This window comes from Salvia miltiorrhiza, chromosome 4, assembly GCF_028751815.1.
Source record: "Salvia miltiorrhiza cultivar Shanhuang (shh) chromosome 4, IMPLAD_Smil_shh, whole genome shotgun sequence".
Taxonomy (NCBI): Eukaryota; Viridiplantae; Streptophyta; class Magnoliopsida; order Lamiales; family Lamiaceae; genus Salvia; species Salvia miltiorrhiza.
In genome coordinates, this window is record NC_080390.1 from 2,883,671 (window position 1) to 2,902,023 (window position 18,353).

At 36.9% G+C, this 18,353-nt stretch overlaps 2 protein-coding genes across 2 annotated transcripts; one reads left to right on the forward strand and one right to left on the reverse strand.

Annotated features, from left to right (window-relative positions):
- Positions 1 to 5,229: 5,229 nt before the first annotated feature.
- On the reverse strand, positions 5,230 to 6,646 carry LOC131022240 (DNA damage-repair/toleration protein DRT100-like). Its single transcript, XM_057951706.1, has one exon. It carries the CDS (start codon positions 6,389 to 6,391, stop codon positions 5,378 to 5,380), a length of 1,014 nt encoding a protein of 337 aa, XP_057807689.1. The 5' UTR covers positions 6,392 to 6,646; the 3' UTR covers positions 5,230 to 5,377.
- Positions 6,647 to 10,142: 3,496 nt separating this feature from the next.
- Positions 10,143 to 13,265, forward strand: LOC131022234 (uncharacterized). The gene is made up of 7 exons (XM_057951697.1): positions 10,143 to 10,527; positions 11,488 to 11,661; positions 11,733 to 11,825; positions 11,906 to 11,974; positions 12,215 to 12,421; positions 12,712 to 12,837; positions 12,954 to 13,265. Exons 1-7 carry the CDS (start codon positions 10,264 to 10,266, stop codon positions 13,110 to 13,112), a joined length of 1,092 nt encoding a protein of 363 aa, XP_057807680.1. The 5' UTR covers positions 10,143 to 10,263; the 3' UTR covers positions 13,113 to 13,265.
- Positions 13,266 to 18,353: the final 5,088 nt, after the last annotated feature.

An 18,353-nucleotide genomic window follows, 5' to 3' on the forward strand; every position in this document is an offset into this window, starting at 1 on the left:
ATTTAGTTTGCAATTAGCTGAAGTTAAGATGTTATAATCTGGGCCGTTCAACAGATCGGAGAGCTGAGATTTTATCTGGTGTGATTAGTTAGTTATAACTAATCGGAAAGGAGTCATCTTCCTTAACTAATCCTTTTTGCAGCTGGGTTTTTACAGAGTGAGAGAGTCGTGTGTTTTGGGGCTTTAGGGTTTGTCATTCAAAGCTTGTTCTGGCATTTTAGTCTCAATTTTGATTGTTCTCATCTTTGTAATCTTCAAAGTTTGTTGGTGAATAAAATCGTATCATTCCTTGGGCCCGTGGACGTAGGTTGAAAAACCGAACCACGTAAATTCTTGTTCTTCTTTTCGCCGGTGATCTTTACAAGTGGCACCGTCTGTGGGAAGGGAGACCACGATCGGCGGAAAGATGTCGATGCCAAGAATCGAATCCGAGAAGTTCACGGGAAAGAATGATTTTGGTCTTTGGAGAATTAAGATGCGCGCTCTTTTGACGCATCAAGGTTTGGCGGCTGCACTCAAGGAGGGCGGGGGTCCGCCATTGTTGACGAAGGAGACTGATTTGAAAGAAAATGTCGCAGAGGCAGAGTTCAGAAGGGCGGAGATGATGGAGAAGGCACACAGCCTTATCATACTCTATCTCGGAGACAAGGTCCTACGAGAAGTTGCCAAAGAAAAATCTGCAGCTGCGGTATGGGCCAAATTAGAGTCTATTTACATGACAAAATCCCTAGCAAATAGACTCTATATGAAACAAAGGCTGTACTCTTTCAAGGTTGTTGATGGCAAGCCGATTAAGGATCAGTTAGAGGCATTCAACAAGATTATCGATGATCTTGAGAATGTTGATATAAAGGTGGATGGTGAAGATCAGGCCATAATTCTTCTCAACGCTCTACCACCCTCTTATGATCAACTCAAGGACGCGATGCTATATGGAAGAGAGAAGGATATAACTGTCGAGGAAGTGCAGTCGGCCCTCAAATCCAAGGAGCTACAGAAATCATCAACACAGAAGAAGGAAAGTGATGGTGAAGGCCTATCTGTGAAACAGAAGCAAGGGAAATTTAAGAAAGCAAAGAAAGATTTCAAGAAAGGAAATCAAGAGAAAGATAAGAAGGTTCCTGATGATGATACACAAACGTGTTATCATTGTAAGAAACCCGGACATTGGAAGAGGGATTGTTTGGTCTGGAAAAGGAATCAGAAACAGTCAAATTGCAGTGAGAAACCAGATAAAAAGGAAGCCGAACAATGTGGTGAGGTAGAAGCTTTAAATGTGATAGATTGTCACATGGATGATAAGTGGGTTCTTGATTCCGGATGCTCATTTCATATGTGTCCAAATGAAAATTGGTTCAGTGAATTGGAGCATCACAAAGAAGGCTCGGTGCTATTGGGAAATGACCAATCATGCCCTGTAAGAGGAATTGGAAGCATAAAGTTTAAGCTTCACAATGGAGAGGTCAGAACACTCCAAGATGTCAGGTTTGTCCCAAGTCTTAAAAGAAACCTGATATCTCTTGGCATACTTGAAAAAAAAGGGGTATCAGTGGAGCTTTATGAGAGGTGGCTTGATAGTCACAAAGAATGGGAAAATTGTGTTAAAGGGAGAAAGAAGGAATGGATTGTATTATCTTTTAGCTGAAACAGTTACTGGTGATAACAATGCAACAGAAAAGGATACTTCAGTGCTATGGCACAAGAGACTCGGCCATGTTGGTGAGAAAGGACTGAACCAATTGCTGAAGCAGGGCATTATCAGCAATCCCACCAATTTCAAATTGGAGCAATGCGAGCAATGCATATTAGGGAAGAGCAAAAAGCTACCATTTGACACTGGTAGGCACACATCTAAAGCTCCTCTTGACTACATCTATTCTGATTTGTGGGGGCCTACAAGAACAGAAAGTATTGGAAAGGGGAGGTATTTCATGTCAATAATGGATGACTATAGCAGGAAACTATGGTTATTCATTTTGAAGGACAAAACTGAAGCTGTAGAGAAGTTCAAAATCTGGTGCAAAGAGGTGGAGACTGAGAAAGGGACTTCAATCAAATGTTTGAGAACAGATAACGGTCTGGAATATGTTTCACATGAGTTTTCAAGGTTCTGTGCTGAGAAAGGGATAAGGAGGCATAGGACAGTACCAGGCACACCTCAACAAAATGGTGTCATTGAGAGAATGAATCGCACCATTCTTGAAAGAGTGAGATGTATGCTGTTTGAAGCAGGGATGCCAAGGAAATTTTGGGCAGAGGCAGCTGATACAGCATGTTATCTCATTAATAAGTCTCCATCATCTGCAATAAATTTCAAAGCTCCAGATGAACTTTGGTATGGATCATCACCACATTATTCTCACCTCAGAGTGTTTGGCTGTAGAGCTTATGCTCACATTAAACAGGATAAGTTGGAACCTAGGGCTCTGAAGTGCACAATGCTAGGATATCCAAGAGGTGTGAAAGGGTATAAGTTGTGGTGTAATGAACCTGGAATGGGCAAGGTAATCATCAGCAGAGATGTCATATTTGATGAAGAGAAGATGCCATACAAACTAAGCCAAGGAGCTCAAGTTCCAGATACATCAACAGATGATGTAACAGATGTGGTGGAGCTGGATCAACCTTTTGAAGGATGGCCTGAATTTCATGGGTTAGGTGGAGGAAATGATGATGAGGATCTGCCAAACACTGAAGAAGATCAGAGTCAGGAAGAAAACATTGATAATCTTAGTGACTATCTACTAGCAAGGGATAGAAGCAGGAGAAACATCAATCCACCTAAAAGGTTTGGGCATGCTGACATGATTCATTTTGCTTTATGCACTGCTGAGGAATTAGAGTATCAGGAACCAAGGACATATGTTGAGGCCATGAGAAGTCCAGAAAGGGAGCAATGGCTTCTTGCTATGAGGGAAGAAATGAATTCTTTGGAGAAGAATGGCACATGGATACTGGTGACAAAGCCTTTAAGCAAGAAATTAGTCAGTTGCAAATGGATATACAAGAAGAAAATTGAGTTTACTGGACAGAGACAGATAAGATACAAAGCGAGGTTGGTGGCAAGGGGTTTTACTCAAAGGGAAGGCATTGATTATAATGAAGTATTTTCTCCAGTGGTAAAACACACATCAATAAGGATTCTACTTGCTGTTGTTACTCAATATGACTTGGAGCTTGAACAAATGGACGTGAAGACAGCTTTTCTTCATGGTGAACTGGAAGAAAAGATCTACATGTCACAACCTGAGGGATTTACTCATCCAGCTGACAAGGATAAAGTATGCTTGCTTCAGAAAAGCCTATATGGATTAAGACAAAGCTCTAGACAATGGTACAAAAGGTTTGACGAGCAAATGAAAATTATGGGATTCACAAAGTCAAAGTATGACAATTGCGTCTACTTAAAGAAGAGAGATGGACTGACAGTAGCTTACTTGCTATTATATGTGGATGACATGTTAATAGCAAGTAAGGATAAAAATGAAATTAAGAGGATCAAGGAAGGTTTAAAACAGGAGTTTGAGATGAAGGACTTAGGCGAGGCCAAGAAGATTTTAGGAATGGATATCATCAGAGATAGAGGTGCTGGAAGGTTATGGCTGTGTCAACAAGAATATGTGGAGAAGATGTTGAAGAAGTTCAACATGCATGAGGCCAAAGCTGTTTCAGTACCCTTGGCTGTTAATCTGGAATTATCTGATTCTCAAAAGCCTACCAATGATGAAGAGAGGAATAACATGAAGTCAGTTCCTTATTCAAACTTGGTAGGGAGTCTAATGTACACAATGGTATGTACACGACCAGATATATCTCATGCTATCTCGGTCATGAGCAGATATATGGTGGATCCAGGAAGTTCACATTGGGAGGCATTAAAGAAGATACTGAGGTATTTGAGAGGAAGCACTGGTAGAGGAATTTTGTTCCAGAAAGGAGAGTATTCAAATGAGTCAGCTTTAGTAGGATATACAGATTCAGGCTATGCTGCAAATGTTGACAACCGAAGATCTCAATCAGGATACATCTTTACTCTATATGGTGCTGTTGTAAGCTGGAAATCCTCTCTACAATCAGTTGTAACACTTTCAACCACAGAGGCAGAGTTTATAGCAGCCACAGAGGCAGTTAAAGAAGCTGTGTGGCTGAAGGGGTTGATATCAGAGTTTGGAATTGAGCAAAAGGTTGCTATCTTAGAGTGTGATAGTCAGAGTGCTTTGTGTCTCATAAAGCATCAGACATTTCACGAACGCTCTAAGCATATTGACGTCAAGTATCATTTCATTAGAGATATCATAGAGCAAGGAACTGTTAAGATGGTGAAAGTAGCTACTGAGGAGAACGCAGCAGACATGCTAACCAAGGCTTTGCCAACATCAAAGTTTGTGCATTGTCTTGAGTTAGTTAATTTGCTGTGCAGGTGTTGATTGAAGGGTAACATTTCGGAGTTGAGGAATGGTTTGGTTTTGTTGCTGGGATGCGCGATGTTAATGCAGAATAGGTGGAGGATTGTTGTTATTATTCTGCTTAAAGTCGCGTATTCATTTCTTTTGAAATCGTGGTTGGTTGAAGGAGTTGAAGGAGGGGGTTATTTGCAAACTGGAAAACGCGGAGGGATTTAGTTTGCAATTAGCTGAAGTTAAGATGTTATAATCTGGGCCGTTCAACAGATCGGAGAGCTGAGATTTTATCTGGTGTGATTAGTTAGTTATAACTAATCGGAAAGGAGTCATCTTCCTTAACTAATCCTTTTTGCAGCTGGGTTTTTACAGAGTGAGAGAGTCGTGTGTTTTGGGGCTTTAGGGTTTGTCATTCAAAGCTTGTTCTGGCATTTTAGTCTCAATTTTGATTGTTCTCATCTTTGTAATCTTCAAAGTTTGTTGGTGAATAAAATCGTATCATTCCTTGGGCCCGTGGACGTAGGTTGAAAAACCAAACCACGTAAATTCTTGTTCTTCTTTTCGCCGGTGATCTTTACACGTACTTCTATTCATTGCTTACTTTCATGATTAATGAAACATTCTCTCTCTTTTTCTTTTATCACTAATTCACTATAGTAATTCTCTTTGCTAATGACCCGCGAAGTTGGAGGTAGAGATTATCGACTCAGTAAGTCGATGTCGCAGTAAACTTTGTACTACTTCACTCTCTGGTTGAGAACATACCATACATGCATTAATAGCATGATCCAACAAAATGACTTTTTTTTTCCTCGCACAAGCTACAAACTTTCAAAAATAAAAATTCAAAGGTTTATACCAAGCAAAATTAAATGTACATTTGCGACATCCATGCACAACAATTTCAAATTAAGAAGGAAAAAAAAAAAAAAACTCAAGAGATGATACATTAGTTATGGTTATGGAGATGGGATGGACTAGGCTTCAAAATTATTGCCCTCCAAATCCAAGGCGCCCATATACTTCACCAACTGAATAGACTTTGGAACTTCACCGCTCAACTTATTATACGATAAATTCAAATTTATAAAGTAATTTTCAGCGCTGAAACTATCCGGCACCTTCCCTTCCAATGAATTCCGGCTTAAATCCAAGTAATTCAAACCCTTGTTGCCGAACAAACTCGCCGGTATCTCACCGGAAAGTTTATTCGAGTTCAGATTCAGGACCGACAGCACCCGCATCGACCCCATCCAATCCGGAATCGAACCGCATATCTGGTTCATCGACAGGTCCAAATCAGCCATCCTAGACAGACCGGCGAACGACTCAGGTACCGAACCGCCGAGTTGGTTCCCGCTCAGTATCGCGCGGCTCAGCATACTCATTTTCCCCATCTCCGACGGAATCTCACCGGAGAGTTTGTTGTTGCTGAGGTCTAGAAGCTTCACGTTGCTGAGGCCGGCGACGGATGGGGGAATCGAGCCGGTGATCTCGTTGTCCGCGAGATTCAGCACCACGAGCTGGGTCAGCTTCCCGATATCCGCAGGGATCTCGCCGGAGATTCTGTTTCCGGAGAGGTCGAGGATGCGGAGGCGGGAGAGCGAGGTGATGCACGGCGGGATCCCGCCGGAGATCCTGTTCCAGTCGGTGACGATGAGCGTGTTGAGCTGATCGAGCTGGCAGAGGGAGTCGGAGATGAGGCCGGTCCAATCGACGGTCAGATCGAGCTTCTCGCTCTGTAGATCGGAACTCGGCGAGTCGCCGGCGCGGAGGACGATGTCGGTGACTCGGAGCGTCTCCGGGTGGCAGACGATCCCCGGCCACGTGCAGCAGTCGGTACCGGTCCATGCGGTGGCGATCGAACCGCTCATCGCATCTCTGATGGCCGACACCGCCGCGAGGTCAGTAGATTGGCTTCCATTTGCGTGTATTGAGGTAATCAGCAGCGTAATGCTGCAAACCGTCAACAATCTGCTCATCAATCTCATTGTAATTAACACAATATAAATCAATGTGTATAGATAGCTGCAGTAGGAGTGAAGTGTTTATATATTGGGGAGGATAGAGAGTGATGATGAGAGGGTGAGGAAACTGCATTAAAAGCTGCTACCTATAAAGAAAATTAGAGCAGCGCCATGGACGGTGTGGGGAAGAACAAAGGCATGTGCTGTAGCTCCGAATTTATTAATAAGCCGGAATCCATTAAATTTGGAATCATGCATGCTCTGTTTTTCGTTTTCGTGAATTATTATCAGACAATTAGACATTTAGATTGCTTAATTTTTTTTCCCACTTTAACACGAAAATAATGCCTTTGTAATTGGTCGATGGGAGATACTAATGATCTTCATAATGTATAGGAATATGTTGACGACTGATAATTGAGATCTGCAGAAATTTTAAAGGGTTTTCATTATTTCTATAGGCTATTTTATTTTTGTTGTTAGAAATGGATATTGGGCTCATTCTCCATGCACGCGCTGCGTGGACTATCCCAAACGCCATCTGTTGACAACGATATTGGGGGGCCCATCATTGGATTGGGTTGGCTCTGATACCATGTTAGAAATGGATATTGGGCTCATTCCTCCCTTAAAAAGGCCTTATAAGGGAGAGGGTTGCCTCACCATATAAAGTGGCTCATGCCATTATCTCCAATCCAATGTGGGACACTTCAATATTTGTAATACAACAATTTATTTGAATTTCAGTTAAGAAGTTGATTAAAAATAACAATTATTATGAAGATCATTTATATGCTATTAGTGGCATCACATGTGGCATCATGTTACACAGCATGATGATCAGTCTGTAATGCTAACTTTTTTCTTAGAAAAAATAAAAAAAATTCTTTCAGAAACTGGTCCCATAAAAGTATAAAACTGTTATATTTAGCCATGTGGCCAAGTCAGTTTTAATTTGAACTATTTGATGCTCGAATATAAGTAAATTTACAAGTCTTGAGTTTATTTTATGTTATCACTGTATCCTTCAACTTTGAGTTTGATAGCAAAGTCATTTTCCTTTGAACTTAATGAGTCATTAATTAAGGCCCTTAAAATTTCCATGAAACCTCGCTTTGCATTGAATTCGACTCTGATGCAATTAAGCAATTATATTGCTAACAAGTAATTGGCAATTTCGAAAAGACGTTGTTTCAAATAAACTGTTTATTAAAAAAATTAACATATTTTAGGAATCTTTTTTTCTCATAAATTCCATCGTTAAATTAAATAATGATTAAATATTTTTTAAAAATAAGAATTTCCATCGTTATTAGCATTTTTTTTGTAGTGATGTCTACATAAATAGTGTTTCATAAAGTTGTGAGCCGTCCATACGCCCATTTGGGATGGAATTCTGCCGTCACATCGGAATTTCACAGAAAGCAAAAAAGAAAATTTAATTTCCCTTCTTCAAAGGCAGGTCGTCCATAGTTGCCAATTGATCGATTCCAATCTTGCATATTTTTTGTCTTTTTGTTATTTTTTCAAACTTCGAAGAATTCATTAAATTCGAAGCTGTTACAAATTCTCAATATTCACCAGATATCATTAAATTTTTATTTTCGAATATAATTAAATCTCTGAAAATATCTCTCAAAGCTCAAGTCAAAAAATTCGAAAAACACGCACAAATACTTTCGTCAATTCACAAGATTGGACAGATTAAGAAGACAGTACTAATGTCTTCTCCATGTCTTCTTGGTGTATAGTTACCGAGAATCCAATTGTTGACACCAACCAAAAAGGTGATGTGTTATGGGAACACATTTTTAGATTTGTATCAACAAGATCGAGCAACCAATCTACAACTGGGCGAATAAAGATCATCAAGTAACTGAGAAACCATTATAAATGACTTAATGCAAATGTGACCAAGTGGATTGTGCATATAAGGAAGCATTAGTTGAAAGATGAGCTAAATGTCTAACCAAGATGTTGAAAGGGAGGCTCAAACAATTTAAGGAGCTTCTAAATTCATGAATTGAGAAGTTTTTAAACAAGTTATGCGCCATCATCCCAAGTGAAATTGAAATTGGACAGTGAAAATATACGTAAATATCCATACAATGAAGATAGCATTCATGAAGGGGATGGCAGTTCAAAAAGATTAAGGACCGAAGAAGATGGATTCGACTCGACCGACTCACATCCAGAAGCTCAAGTTATCCGTACTTCAACAATTAGGCGTCCTGTTGGTAGACATAAGGCTAAAGCTAAATGAAGGAAAAGCCACGACATCACAATCTTCAATTATTCCAGATGATTTCATTGCAGAACTTCATGCGATGAGGATCGTACGTAAAAGGAGTTTGATGTGCGTCGAAAGAAAGTTGATGTAATGAATAGAAAGACGGACATGATTATGTTAACTACATTGATGAACCAAAATCACGTATCTCCACGAGATGAAGACCTGAAAATGCGTCTCATGATGAAATTATTTGCAAATTGCTTGTAATTTTAATTTCAATTATTTTAATTATTGTCCTACAATAGCTTTTAATTTATGTAATTTCATTTTCTGTAATGTTAATTAATGTAATTTCAGATTTTGTAATGTATTATGGTAGGGAGTAGAAATGCCTTTATAAGGCTGTACATTGCAAATTTTTGGTGGTAAATTTAAGCCTTCAAATTTTCGATGGAAATGAAATTGGATGAACCGCCATTTTCTTTAATTGATGTGTCTCTTTAATTTTCAGTTTTTTAATTTTGGATGAACCGCCCTTTTCTTTTCAGTTTTTCATATTGGAACTAAGTGGAATTGAAAATTTTGGAATTAAAATGAGTTTAAATTGATAACAGTGAATAAAAAAAAATGTAAAATCTGGATAAAAAAAATTAATTTAAATAATTAATTAAATTTTCAAAATTTAATTATTTAAATATTCAAAATATAAAGTCAAAACTTAAAATGAAGTCAACAAATTCATTAAACTTAAATTAAACAAAACACTAATAATGTGGGCCACAACACTTTATCACCTAAACTACCTCTCCTTAATCTCCGTGCCCAAATGAAGTGTGTCTTCATTATTGGGACGAATGAAGTATATTTTTAAGGCTTTTGAGTTTTGAAGACTCGAATCTTACCAAAAATAAAAGAATTGAAGACTCGATACGTAATATTTTAGTTACCATATTATCATTCAATCGATCAAATCATCATTATAATAACGTATCATATAGTATAATGTCTTTATGGAGTACATGAGATGGACATGTTAGGAGAGAAGTTAGTGTGAGACCAAAAACAATTTAGTGCTCGCAAGCAAACAATTGCTTAAAGTTATTACTGTATTTGCAAGCATGTAATAAATCTGCGATCGTATTGTTGAACAAAAATTATTTATTTGTTTAAGAGTTAATTATCAATTAAAGCATGAATTTGTATTCATTTTGTGATTTCAACTTGATATTTTAAAATTTTAAATGATAATGATATAAATCACTAATGGGGTGATGCTAATTGCGATGATGAGATATGTCACGTTGATTTTTCGACGATTTTTTTTTTTAGAATGGTAAAGAAGATGACATTATTATAATGTTTTTAAAATTGTATTTTTGTTATTTTTTTTTTGGATTTGAGGGAGTTGGGGAGGAGGAGCAGTGAGGTTTGAACTCGGGATCTCATTGTTCACACATAGGATATCGTATCGCTTGGTGTCCCCTTAAAGATGTTTTTAAAATTATACTAGTACATTAAAATTGCAAAATAGTGGAGAATTATTAATAATTTAAATACAATTTTAGTCTCCCGCCATCACCATTTCACCAAACAAAATTAGGAATCCACTACCCCACCATTTCCAATCCCAAAAACTTTCTCTTTCTCTCTCTAAAACTCAGCTATGCAGATTCCGGTGATCGATCTGGCGCCCTACTTGGAATTCTCCGCGAATTCTCCGAGCCCGGGCAAGGAGGAGCCCGATTCGAATCTGAAGACTCTGTGCTCGGAAGTCAGCCGAACCCTAAGAGAGACGGGAGCTCTGCTTGTTAAGGATCCGCGATGCTCCGCCGCAGACAACGATCGCTTTCTCGACATGATGGAGAAGTATTTTGAAATGCCCGATGATTTCAAGCGCCGCCAGGAGCGCCCGCAGCTCCATTACCAGGTCTTTTAGTTCTTAATTCAGTAGTGGGCATGTTTGAGTGTGACTGATTTCGAATTTTGGGTACTGATAATTGCAATTAGATACTCGAACGTTTGGGTTTTAAGTAATTTCTTGTGTTAGTGCTTTTGCTTTTGTTGGCATTGGTGTCCATGGAATACAATTGGGTGCATTTTACACGCACACACATACACACTTCTTTGTGGGTATTTGTCTGCATATCTTTGCTATATACTGCATCTGTGCATTTCTCCAGTTTCTCGCATCCCCAAGACCATAGTCACTCATGGTTTTTTCTCCAACTAATCTATATTTTAATAAACCCTCTTGGGCATTTTATCTCATCTGCAATACAAAATAAACTCAATGTATGATCACTATAGCTTAGTTTGGTGATCAGTACTGGTATGTGGATGGAACAAATAGTGAATATGAGAGCACGGAATGGTATTAGATTAAGTCCTCAAGAATTAACAGTGGGACCACATTATCACATACACTCTGTATGACTGTATCCAAAGAAGTTGAGAAAGAGCAAGATTATTTTATTTAGCATCTGTTCTTTCTTATATTCTATATTTCCATATTCCATTTGGAGTTCAATTTACTTTACATGATTGATAAGATGCATGATTGGGTATTTTTATCCTCAAGCGTATGATTTCTTCAATCCCACCCTCTCAATGGGACATGAATCAAGCAAAACTAGCTTAAATGATAGAAATAATCAAGAGCCTTGAGATATCTAAAAGTTTCAATCTATCTAAGTAAACACGGGATTAGTCTTACTATTTTTATCTATCAAGGCTAATCCTTAAAAGTAAACGCCCCCTGAGGAGATTATGTGGTTGATAATAGCTATATCTTTAAATATTCTTGTTTGGAGTGACTTCCTGCTAAGGTTTCATTCCATTCTCTCCATCACACAAATCTAATCGCGACATTTGTGTTATGTTTACTCAGGTAGGAGTGACACCTGAAGGAGTTGAAGTACCCCGTAGTTTAGTTGATGAAGAAATGCAAGAGAAGCTAAGATCAATGCCAGTAGAGTCTCAGCCTTCCAATCCTGCTGGACCTGACCCTAAGTGGCGGTATATGTGGAGGGTTGGTCCACGGCCATCAAGTACCCGCTTTAAGGTCAATCTCATAAAGGTGTTCTATGAATGCTGTCTATGGGCTTCGTATGCTGATGCATATTTCTTTTGTAGGAACTTAACTCTGAGCCTGTCATACCTGAGGGATTTCCTGTGTGGAAAGATACCATGGATTCATGGGGGTACAAAATGGTGTCTGCTATAGAGGTGAATATCAGATTTCCTGTTCTTATTTTGTATGGCTAGTATAATTTATTTTTCTTTCATGTTATGACATTCTTTGTTAGGTTGTTGCTGAAATGGCTGCAGTTGGATTTGGCCTGCAGAAAGATGCATTCACGTCTCTTATGAACCAGGTTTACCCTTCTAAACTCCACCTCTTTCTTCAACTCATTCATGACTTCCACACTGAACATCTACTGAATGTTTGTGTGGGTATGTGATCTTTCCTATGTGTGATGCAAATCCATGGTGCTTGTGTTGCTTCATTACCGCACTTGTTCTCTGTCTCTCTATATATTGTTATTTTCATTGTGCATGTGTTTCTTCAATACCTCAAATGTTCTTATGCAAAAATATTCAATTTTCATTTTCAGGGACCACACCTACTTGCTCCAACAGGAAGCAATCTAAAACGCCATGGCCAAATAGGCACAGTATTTGCAGGGTATCATTATGACCTCAACTTTCTTACTATTCATGGTAGGAGTAGATTCCCGGGACTAAATATTTGGCTGAGAAATGGGCAAAAAATGGAAGTTAAAGTTCCTGTGGGATGTCTCCTCATTCAAACAGGAAAACAGGTGATTTCCTAAGTATTGGCATGTCTAAATATAAATACCTGTAGATTGTATGTTTGCATCCAGCTAGTTATTCCCTTTTCAGTTGTGTTTTGGTCATCACTAAAAGATAAGCAAGGTTGTCTGATCCTTCTAAAACCATATTATCCCTGTTGCTGATGTGACTAAAATTGTTACCATTTAGATTGAAAACTTGCTACCATGATAGAAATAAGATAACTTGAGAAGTCTTAACTTTAGATCTTTTCCTATAAGAAATCTTTATATTCTTCACTGGAGTTATGCGTATGCAGATAGAATGGCTAACTGCTGGAGAATGCATAGCTGGCATGCACGAAGTTGTTGTGACTGATCGCACAATTGAAGCAATGAAATTAGCTTCAGAGCAAAATCGCAGCCTTTGGAGAGTATCCTCAACAGTGAGTTTATGCTTTACCGATGTTTTGATAATTTCAGTGTTCTGCTCTTCTGCTTTGCTATGACCTTGAATCTAAACGACTTGCTAAAACGTGTATCTTCTTCTTTGATGGCCTAGCTTTTCGGGCACATAGCATCAGACGCAATTTTGAAACCGCTAGGCCATTTTGCGGACTCACCCCTAGCCTGCAAATATCCCTCTATGCGTGCCGGAGAGTTTGTGGAACAAGAGCTCGCAGTTATCAATCTCAAAGGAAGTAAAGGAGAGACATCATAATCTACAACAGGAGATTGTGGTTTGATTTATTTCCATATCGTTGTGGGAATGTTGTGTAATTCAGTATTGGAATCAATTGGTGGCTGCACAAAGAGAAATTGCCACGTTCTTTACTTCAATTATTTAATGCGTCGATAATGGAATTCACATGCATCATGCCTTGTACATCAAAATGGGAATTTTTTGAATTTATTAAATTAAATGCGAAAATTGAGTTAAATCTTATCTAAACTAGACTAGTTTGTGGTTCGTTCCTAGATGCCTAATTGTCTGTTTTTCTTCCATTTCACACAAAAACCAACTGCTACGGAATGGTTTGAGACATGGAGTAATAAGTGGTAGTATACCTAAATCCATCTTTTTTTTGTTAGGGTGTGTTTACATTGGTAGTAAAATTTTCATTTGAAAATGATGAATAAGAAAAGGTGAGATAATATTTATCTTCTTCTCCTTTTTTTTATCACGTGTTTACTTTGTTAGAAACAGATGGATAAACAAATCGAAATGTTGGAAAATATTTTCACACCCTCCCAATAGGATAATATTATCCAACATTTGTGAGAAAATGAGTGAAAAGGGGCTGCCCGAATAAATTTTCCAGCCTGACCGGAGAAAATTATTCATCATAGGAAATATGTGAAAATGGAAAATATACTTTTTCTAACCTTTTCTATCAAAGTAAACACACCCTTAGTTTATTAATTTTCCATTTCGACTAATAATATAGATTGCCTAGTTTTGTGACTGTTATTTTTCAACATTCAAGAAGAAAAGTGACCCAATCTTAGGGTGTTTATGTTGCATGATTGATTATAAACATGATTGAGTATTTTTATCCTAAATAGTTGGATTTCTCCAATTCCATCTTTTTCATTGGATAAGAGTCGAGCAAAACTAGCTTGAATAATAGAAATAATCAAGGACTTTGAAATATCTTAAAATTTCAATCCTAAACTTAGTGTAAAGTAAATAATGGATTAATCTTATTATTTTTATCTATCAAGATTAATTTTTCAAAATAAATGTCCCTTAGTGTGAAGGACATGGGATTATTGCATTTCGCACGTATGGTGAAGAAGAAATCAGGGTAAATATCAAGAATAGATGGTAGTAGTGTGTGTGTGTTGGCCTAGTGGTAGTCGGTAGGTAGTTAATGCTCAAGGTCAGAGGTCCTAAGTCTGAGTTTACCGTGGTGTTATCTTTAATTTTTTTCTATTTACTTGTGTAGGCAAATCTCTCGTTTATGCTAGGGTTTGCATAGAAAAGGGGTTGCACCCACAGAGCTTTGGAAAGGACAGTGGCTCGGCGTCGAGGACACCAGTGAGAGAGACATAAGACCTTCAGGATTTGAGGGTCTAGGGCGGAGAATCAGAGATTCTCTGTCTTTTCATGGTGCGACGAACAGAGTGAGGCGATAGAGAGTTGTAAGAATAGGGGTTGAGTGTGGCTAGGGTTAGATAGAAGGCATAGAAGTAAATTTTAACTATGAATCCTAATTAAACAAGTTAAATAGGCTTAATTAAGCCTAAAATATTTTTATTTTGGGATTGAGCCACTTGTAATGAGACATATAAAAGTGGAAGTGTGTCCACTTTTACTCGGACAGAGAGAGTATATATTATTTTTCATTTTGAATGTGTGTCGAAAAAGACAAAGAAGATTAATTAATACTCCCTCCGTCCCACCATTTTAGTCCCCTCCCACTTTTCACACATATTAAGAAAATGCATTTAATTTTTATATTTTTTTATCTTTTATACCCTTATTTATTATTTTCACACATCCTTTTCACATTTAAGTGAAGCATTAAATAAGGTTAATTTAGTAAAAATAATATTTTTATATAGTATTAATTAGAAAAGTGGACTATCTTTTTGGGACATCTCAAAATGAAATAAGGGACTAAAATGGTGGGACGGAGGGAGTAGTTTAAATGTAACAAATAAGAAACTTGTAATTAATAGTTTAAGTGTACCCAAATGACAATTTTAATGCATGCAAATGATACTTTCGAATGGGCCGATAAATGATATTTCGCAAATGACACTTTTAATAACATAAATTGATACTTTTAATGCATGCAAATTCTTAAATAGTACTATTTTTTTATAAAGTCAAATGATACTTTTTATAAAAATAAATGGTACTACTAAATTACAAATGACACTTTTAATAATAATAATAAAAATAATAGTTTTAGTGCATGCAAATAATACTTTTAAATAAGCTGAAAAATAATTATTACAAATGATACTTTTAATGTATATAAATGACATTTTTAATACTATATATAAACGATATTTTCATAAAAGCCAAAAAGAGTTGGGGAAACAATTTTTTCTTTTCAGACTGGACATGTGCAAACTATATAATTAAGGAAAATGGTGGAAGTGGGTTTCAAAGTTCAAACCATGACCTTGTGGTTATATAAACTATTATATAATAATGATTCACTTTTCTTTTGCATCTGTTCCATTAATAACGATCCAGTTTAAGAAAAGGAAATAATTTTTTTCTCACAAAAAAATTTAGACTTCGCTATTTTTTTTTATCATTTTTATCTTTTTAATTACTCTTCTTTTAATAACCATGACAAACACTAATGGGTCGGTATTATTGAGACGAAGGGCGTAGATAAGTTCCATTAAGCCTTATTGGATATTATTATAAAACTAATGGTAGGTTTTACCTATTTCTAAAATTAAAAGATAAAAAATATTTATTATAAAAGAAAATTATAAAAATGATCACTTTAAATGTGAAAAGATAAAATTGTCCTTACTTTATAGATTCAAAGCTTTATCCGCTATTTTATATTACTTGAATCACAAACATTATACGATATATTCGATCAATGTGAATTGAGTATTAATAATAAATATATTAATTTGAGACACAAGCATGTCCAACATTAGTGGTTAATGCGGTGGTCCTTAGTATGTCAAACATTAGTACTCGAGCTTTCATAAAAAAAAATACACTAGTATTTAACATACTAAATCACTATAAATTGAGTATAAGTGAAACATAAGGATAAAAATGTCAAAAATAGATAATCTATACTTCATTTTGTAAAACATGGATTTTTTTATAGGGGAAATAGCACCAAAATCCTTGTAGTTTCGCGAAATTTGCATATTTCCCTTGACCTTTAAAAGGTAGTGATTAAATCATTGAACTTAATTCCGATTCTTATTTTTCCCATAAAATTGATCGGCCCCTAATCTTATGCTGACATGGATGTCGGAAATCCATGTAGGATTAAATTTCCGGTGAATCGTTGACTGTGTTTAAGTGAGAACATTAAACGTCGTCGTTTTAAATGAAATTAGGGTTCTTCAGAGATGATCTGCTCCTCTTCTCTCTTCTCCTCCGGCCGCTGCGACTAAGCCACCGGTCGTCTCTCTCCCGCTAACCCCTCTCTCATCTCTTTACAGATCCCCTCTCCTATTTTCTCCTCCGGCCACCGCGGACACACAAGCACGAGACGGCCACCGCTGTAACTCCGGCGAGGAGCGCCGGCCTCGTCCTTCGTCTGTACTCCCTCAAACTGAAACACCCTCTGAATCTCCCTCTCTGTCCTCTCCCATCCGCCCTTGGATGGGCAGTGCAGCGACACCGCCGCCGCCGACCCCACCCTCCCTCATCTCTCTCAACTCTGCCCCTAAGTCAAACGACGGCACACAACCCCCGACTGCCTTGTTCCCTCAACCAAACCAACACCCTCAACAAGAAGCTCAACAAAATGGCGAGAAAGCATCATTTTAAGGTCAAGGGAAAAACGAGAATCGAGCCAAACTTCAGGGATTTTGACGCTATTATGTTAGACGCAAAACGACGTCGTTTAACTTCTAAATAATCTACTCAGCATAAGTGTGTCACATTGGTGACACGTCATCTAATTAATGGCCGGAAAACGTCACTTAAGGGAAAAATGAGAATCGGAGCAACGGTTAAGGATTTTATCACTACCTTTTGAAGGTCAAGGGAAATATGCGAATTTCGCAAAATCACAAGGATTTTGGTGTTATTTTTCCTTTTTTATATTTTCTCTTTTAAAATAATTTGGATTGAAGTCTTCTTCCTCGAGGTCTTGAGTATTAATCTCCTCTCCCTAGACAACACATAGTAACCTTCTTTTTTATCTATCCACCCACACATGCTCATATGCTCGTACTCGTGCTCGTGCTCTATTAAGAATTTACTAATTATACTTTGATATAGTGATTGGTATATTTGATAAATAAAGCTTCGGCTGGTAATTAAAGTGTATGATATCGAAATCTGAATAGTTATTTATTGGACAATGTAACGTTGAGTTAAGATGATGGAGAGACGATTGAACGCCGGGCTTCTCCTACTTTAAGTCGCAACCAGTTTCTTCATTTCTTTTTGGAAACCAGTTTCCTTTTTCTCCAATGGTAGTTCTCAATTTTGGAAACTGATTTTTTAAACAGTTGGAGGCACCTCCAATCATAAACTCCATTTTTAGTTTTCAAAATGTCACATCAGCTTTAAAAAATCAATTACTTTTTCTTTTACATCTCTTTCAACAATAAATTAGTTTCTTATTTTTTAAGAGTGCCACTATAATACATACTTCACTTATATATCTATATATATATTAATTTTATTTCAATTATAATTTATATATTATTTATATATTTTAAATATATATTTAAATTAAATTTTATATTGATCAGAAATTCAATACCCATTCGTGATTGCAAAAAGATATAAAAATTACACCTCCAAAAATTTGAACTATACGCATGACCCCCTCAATTTTAGCTACAAGTGATTCAACAAAGCAATATATATATATATATATATATATATATATATATTGAATTTATAAAGCAACATATGGTATCTATTTTACGTAACATATACTCCATATTCAAAGGAAAAAAAGTAAAATGGGAACACCAAGTCACCAATATTCGATTGAAAACAAGAAAGTGAAGGAATGGGGCCCGCCACTATTCGGCTAAAATCAACAAATTAAAGAAATGGGGCCCGCGCCTGGGAGTTCTAATGACATTGATTAGTTTGTTAATATTTTCTTGTCTTTTAGTTGTTGAGAGTTTAAACAATCCTACGAGTTCGATTTTAATGTTAAAGACTACTATTTAATTTTTATGCCTATTTTAATTCTTGTGTTTTTTTAACATATTCATTCTTGTTTTTTTTTTTTTTTATGTCTATTTTAATGTTAAAGACTATTTAATTTTTATTTTA

Coding starts and splice junctions, on each gene's coding strand:
- LOC131022234 (XM_057951697.1), top strand. CDS start 10,264: ATGCAGATTCCGGTGATCGATCTGGCGCCCTACTTGGAATTCTCCGCG. Junction 11,975..12,214: donor TCACGTCTCTTATGAACCAG/GTTTACCCTTCT, acceptor TTTCATTTTCAG/GGACCACACCTACTTGCTCC. Junction 12,838..12,953: donor TTTGGAGAGTATCCTCAACA/GTGAGTTTATGC, acceptor TTGATGGCCTAG/CTTTTCGGGCACATAGCATC.
- LOC131022240 (XM_057951706.1), bottom strand. CDS start 6,391: ATGAGATTGATGAGCAGATTGTTGACGGTTTGCAGCATTACGCTGCTG.